The sequence below is a fragment of the Triticum dicoccoides genome, chromosome 4B (genome assembly GCF_002162155.2).
Source record: "Triticum dicoccoides isolate Atlit2015 ecotype Zavitan chromosome 4B, WEW_v2.0, whole genome shotgun sequence".
Taxonomy (NCBI): domain Eukaryota; kingdom Viridiplantae; phylum Streptophyta; class Magnoliopsida; order Poales; family Poaceae; genus Triticum; species Triticum dicoccoides.
Window position 1 is genome coordinate 649,883,754 of NC_041387.1, and position 6,122 is coordinate 649,889,875.

The window sequence follows — 6,122 nt, forward strand, 5'->3', positions numbered from 1 at the left end:
AATGATTTTATTAACAGAAATACTAGATAAAGCATGACTAGTATAGCAGTGATAAAAAAAGTCATGCGATTTGACAAAGAGAAGGTAAATAACATCTACATATATGAGCTAGAACCGATCATCTCTAGAGCAGACAGTAGATCAAGATGCATATATGAGGTAGATCCTAACATGTCTAGGGCAAACACTAGAACAAACAACTGTGACAGGACCTCTAACAGGAAAAACAAGAACACGTACGAGACAGCAGCCGGAGCAGGCACTGGACTTGGGGTCGGTGTCCTCCATGTTGTCGAAGAGGATGTCGACGTCGGGGAAGTAGTCGTCGTTGGGGAAGTAGTCGTCGGAGTCAGGGGCGTCCGTGACGAAGAAGTCAGTAGTCGCGCAGAGCACTCCCCAAAAACCTTATCACCCTTCTCCCGTACAAGACTCAAAGAGGTGCGGTTTTGAAGGCCTACTGTCCCGACCTGCGGTGCACGCCGCAAGCCGGGATGAGGAAGATCGTAGCAGCAGCGCAATGTTCAGGAACTGGTGGCGAGAGGAAGAATGAGTTCTGGTACGTCTCTCTAAGAGGAGCGACCTCCCTTTTATAGGCGCACGAGAAGGAGGTGAGAGGGCAGCGACGGAAGGTGAAACGAAGAGACGAAGATGAAGCGAACAGCCAGCAGCCGAAGGGTTGCACCGTTCGCATTCAAACTCCACTATCGCAAAACTTTTTAGCTTTCATGTGACCTTTCGTATACCCGTAGTGCATCGGATCTGCTCATTCCCGCAACCCGTGGCGTGGCGCGGCGCGGCGCGACGCGTCGTGACGAGGCGTGGCGGGCGCCGGAGGAGGAGCGCGCGTGGATGTCCCTCTTATTCTCATGCTGATACAAGTGGAGAAAGAGCCTCCCTTATAAAGAGGTCCAACTCCCTCTAAACTAGCAATGTGGGACTAAACTTTAGTTCCACCTCTTGCCTTGCACTAATGGGCTGCGTGGGCCTCTAGGATTTATTAGGAATTTCTAAAACTGCTATTGGGCTAGGTCCAAATGGACAAAAATTCCAGCAGATACAAGGATCGAACAGAAAATTTTCCTGATCTAGTTAATAACCAACTACACTTGTCCTCCTGCTCATTCAAGGTTACACTACTACATATGCTTTTCAGCTCATACCACATATCAGCAGTGTCCCCCATAACATCCTTCTAAATCTTATCAAGTTCATGTTCTCGGATAAGGCTTTAGCAACAGTAAAATTAGCACTAAAAGTTAGGGCATACAATCTAGAGAATTGCACACTGAGAGGTTTGTCTCCCAGCCAAATATCGCTCCAGAACATAGTTCTCTCCCCATTACCCACTATTTTTCTACTATAATGTAGGAAAATAGGGTTGACTCTCATAATTCCTTGCCAAAAATGAGACTGCACAACCTTCTTTTTGCACCCCCTAAGAGTACATTTGCTCAGGTATTTCTTCCTTACTAAATCTTGCCAAAGACCATTATTATTTTCAAGTTTCCATATCCACTTACAAAGTAAGCAAATATTCATAGTATCCAAATCTAAAACACCTAAACCTCCCATCTCTTTAGGTCTACACACATCCTCCCATTTCACTAAATGATATTTCTTAACATCTTCTTCCTCATGCCATAGCATTCTTTTCATGTAGAAATTCATTTTCTTACTAGGTCCTTTAGGTAATTCAAAGAGAGAAATCATATAAAGGGGGATATTGCACAAACTGGAAGTAATTAGTATTAATCTACCGCCATATGATCTATTTCTACCTTTCCAAACACTCATTTTCTTCTCCATCTTCTCCTCAGGCCAATTCCAATCACTATTACATAGCCTCACAACATTAATAGGTATCCCTAAATACTTAAAAGGTAGTTTACCAACAGCACACGTGAAAATATTAGAATAACACTCTTGTTTCCCTTTAGCCTCACCAAAACAAAAAACCTCACTTTTATGAAAGTTAACTTTGAGACCTGAAAGTTGTTCAAACATACAAAGAATCAATTTCAAGTTCCTAGCACTCTCTAGATTATCCTTAAACATAAAGATAGTATCGTCTGCATATTGTAACATACTGATCCCATTTGGTATTAAGTTTTGCACTAGGCCTTGTACCAGATCCAAGTCTTGAGCTTTTAAAATGAGCAAGTTAAGAATATCAATAGCAATATTAAACAAGATTGGGGGAAAAGGATCTCCTTGCCTCAGCCCCTTTTTCATTTCAAAAAAAAAGGACCAATCTGGTCATTCACCATAACAGCTACCTTACCCCTCTCTACTGTCTGTTTGACCCATTCTCTATATTTATGAGGGAAGCCCTTCTTTTCCATGACAAAATACAGAAAATCCCAATTAATTTTATCATAAGCTTTTTCAAAATCTATTTTAAAAAGCACCGCACTCTCTTTTTTCCTATGTACTTCATGCAGTACTTCATGCAACACAATCACCCCATCCAGAATGTATCTACCTCTAATAAAGGCTGTCTGGACAGGAGCTACAACTTTATCTGCTACAACAATGGCTGTATTGTTGAGCACTTTTGTAAAAATCTTAAAAAAACACATTTAGTAAGCAAATAGGTCTGTACTGTTGCAAAAGTCTGTTGTGCCATCTAGTTAGTGAGCCACGATAGATATTATCTGGCTGCGGCCTGCCCGTCGTGATGCAGGAAACACATCACATGCAACCACAAAGACCGGTGCCTCGCAAAATGCACAAGAACGAGGTGCTCTCGTCATTTCCCTGACAAGGTTCTCACACCTGCCCTGAAGCTGCTACATCTACATTTGTTTTGCCCGAAGCTGGCGCGCCTTTACGATCGACGGCGCGACCCGCCGCTGCGATCGAGCTGCATGGATGCTCGATCCGGCCTGCGTGCCAGGTCTAGCATGGGTACCAAATCTAGCTGATAATCTTGGCAGCTCGCTTGCATTTTGCTGTGTCCTGTCGTCCTAGCTCCCCTGCGCAAACAAACAGAGGAAAATCAGAGCAAGTTCTGGTGCCTAGATATGCCATGCATAGATATCGGAGACGTTGTTGAAGGGAGCTGCTAGCAGGGAGGGATTAGTGGATTACCTTAGCTGGCTGGCTAAACTCGTGCGAACTCGCCGTCCCGGCAGACACCCACGTCGACGGCCATGGTCCGGTCCAGCTTCGTCCCGTTCCTGGGCGACGACACCACCCTGCAGCAGTTCCTCCTCGGAGACTGCACGCACGCACGCACACGAGCTCTATCGATCAGCACCACCAAGGAAAACTATGCCACGAATGAAGGGACATGCATGCGTAGTAGGAGGATGTACCCGTTTCCAGAGGTCGGGGTCGGGCTTCTTGACGATGACGACGCGGTCGAGCAGGCCGGCGGGGTCGGGGATGCGCCAGCGGCACGTGACGTTTGGCGCGGGGGTGTGCCGCTCGTACTCGGTCACGGTCGTCTCCAGCGTCGCGTTGGTGCGCCGGCGCCGGACCCGGCGCTCCATGCGCGAGCGGCGCATGTAGTACACCTGGGGGCGCTGGCAGTGGTTGCGCGCCACGGGCCGCGTGTTGAAGGAGTAGGCGGTGTAGTCGGCGCGCTTGTACCAGTTGAGGAAGGTGCGCATGGGCGTCTCCATCTCGCGCGGCGACACCACCCCGCGCACCACCACCACGGCGAACCCCCACGACACGGACACCGTCCATTGCTTCTCCCGGTCGTAGCACACGGACTGCTGCGCCACGGCGGCCGGGTCGAGCCGCGCGGGCCCGTCGAAGAGCCGCCGCAGCGCGGCCGTGCGGGACCGCGCCGCCGGGAACACCGGCTGCAGGAAGTCGAAGTGGTGCAGCGTCACGAGCGGCACCACCGGGTGGGAGCCCAGCAGGCCGAGCACGTCCCCCCAGATGTCGCACTGGTGGAAGCCCAGGTGGCGGGTGAGCGGCACGCCCAGCTCCGACATGCACGCGTGGATGCGGTCGTCGCTGCCGTAGAGCGCCGGGTAGCGGTGCATGCAGCCGTCCTGCATGCGCGCCAGCTGCGCGGCCAGCGCGCGGCTGATGGCAAAGCCGCCGCCGCCGAAGGCCATGCCGTAGGAGAAGATGAGGTTCTGGATGTGGCTCTCGGACGGGTTCCCGATGTAGTAGGGCTGCGTGTGGTCGTACCGGGATAGCACGTCCACCAGGTTGTCCGGGAAGAAGACGGTGTCGTCGTCGCCCATCACGAACCACCGCACGCCGGGGAGCCCCAGCCGGTAGCTCTCGGAGACGATGCGGGAGATGCGCAGCGCCGAGCGGCTGCCGGCGCCGTGCGTGTAGGGGAACTCGGACGTGTCCGCGCTGATCTTGAGGGCGGGGAGGCCCGTGGAGGAGTTCCGGGAGTAGTACTCCGGCACCGGCTTGTCCAGCCACACGAAGCCGCGCATCTTCCCCGGCCGCCACCACACCCGGATGTACTCCCGCCGGCTCTTCCACATGGACGACGAGGCGCCGATGCCGAACAGGATGTGCCGCAGCCCCGTCGGCGCGGCGTCCGCGGACGGCTTCGGCTTCCCCACGCGCCGCGCCATCGGCGCCGGCGAACGCAGCATCACATTATTCGACGACGAAAACGAAGAAGCGTTGCGGCCGGCACCGGCGTCCGCCGCGAGACGAGCGACGGCATTGCTGGCGTCGTCGGCCGGCGGGCAGGAGCCGGAGTAGAGCGGGGAGAGGGCGAGGGCGACGACGTAGACGGCGAGCACGGGGAGGAGCACGTAGAGCAGGAAGCCGTAGAGGAAGAAGGAGGCCTTGGACTTGGGCATGACCTTGCCGCCGGCGCCGGAGGGCATGACCACGATGGCGTGTCCTTGCAGTGCTCGACCGATCGGCTCCTGGCTCCTCCTTTGGCCCAGAGCGAGCAATGTGTGTCAGCGCGTCGACGGCATGGCCAGGGTCGGTCGACGAGTGGCTGGCTGGGAGTGCGCGCAGCGAGCGATCACCGGTGGTGGCGCGGTTTAATATAGCTCAGCGTTTCGCGCGCGTTCGTTTGTTTGCTGCCTTGCCTTGGTTCCTATCCTAGTATGTGTGTATGGGAAGCAATATGGCATGGTCAGCTAGCAAATCGCAAATGTAGGATCCATGTGTTACCTTGGTTGGTTTCGGTCTATGTGTTGGTGGGCAAATGGGAGATCAGATCGTGGCTGGGATGGAAATGGATCCCGGGCGCCATGTTCCATCCCTTCTCTTATGCATGTATGGCAATGGCATGGTCAATCACCACTCACCACATCGCATTTGCAGGAGGAGCAGCCATCTGTGTCATTCGGTTTTAGCTGGCCTGATCTCCTGTCTGTGGAATAGTGCTGTACAATTTTTTGTTTTTGAGAAAATTATACTGTGTTAACCAGGGTTAAAAATTGCAATGAAATTTCACATATTTCAGTGGGGTCTGAAATATTTTAAACACCGAAATTTTGATAATTTTTTAAACGGATTTCAATAAATTTAAATTAAGTCATAATTCATTAAAATTAAGTGAAATTCGAACTTAAAATCCAAAATATTCCGAAATTTTGCATATTTCAATGAGGTCCGAAATTGTTTTGTTTCTGAAATTATAAACCTTGTTAAGAACTAGCCTGTGGTCGCCCCCGGGTCGGACATATTGCGGCTCCTCTGCGGCATCGTCCGCCAGCGCGGCTCCGTCCGCCTCTGCGGCAGCATCCGTTACTACGGCAGCGCCCGCCAGGTCTGCAAGACCAGGGGATGCCAATTAGAATCAGAGAAAATAGACCATGCAGATGGAACCGAGTTGGGAAGGGCTCGCAGCAGTTTATGATCAGAAGGAGTACAACTTGATCCCGGTGGCTCAGTTAGTACTCTGTATGCCTTACTGACGCCACCGCCTCACAGGAAAACAACAGCAACAAGAATGAATGGATTGGTGTGGAATTGTCAGGGAATCAGCGGCTCCCGGACAGTTCGTGACCTCGTGACCCTCAATCAAGTATACCATCCTCGCTTTATTTTCTTATGTGAGACTAGACAAGGCAAAGATAGAGTTCGGCGACTACGTAACTGGCTTGGTCTGAAAGGCTTTGCTGGTGTGAGTAGAGAAGGGCTTAGTGGAGGGTTGGCCCTCTTCTGTATGTGGAGAT

At 51.8% G+C, this 6,122-nt stretch overlaps 1 protein-coding gene across 1 annotated transcript; it reads right to left on the minus strand.

Annotated features, from left to right (window-relative positions):
- Positions 1–2,423: 2,423 nt before the first annotated feature.
- Positions 2,424–4,928, minus strand: LOC119294176. Its single transcript, XM_037572417.1, has 3 exons — positions 3,318–4,928; positions 3,091–3,220; positions 2,424–2,975 (listed from the first exon to the last, which is right to left on the minus strand). The coding sequence occupies exons 1-2, from the start codon at positions 4,812–4,814 to the stop codon at positions 3,104–3,106; spliced, it is 1,614 nt and encodes a 537-aa protein (XP_037428314.1). The 5' UTR covers positions 4,815–4,928; the 3' UTR covers positions 2,424–2,975; positions 3,091–3,103.
- Positions 4,929–6,122: the final 1,194 nt, after the last annotated feature.

Excerpts from the sequence above, each read along its gene's own strand:
- LOC119294176 (XM_037572417.1), bottom strand. The coding sequence starts at position 4,814 with ATGCCCTCCGGCGCCGGCGGCAAGGTCATGCCCAAGTCCAAGGCCTCC. Across the intron at positions 3,221-3,317 it reads ACCCCGACCTCTGGAAACGG|TCTCCGAGGAGGAACTGCTG; the intron begins GTACATCCTCCT and ends GCGTGCGTGCAG.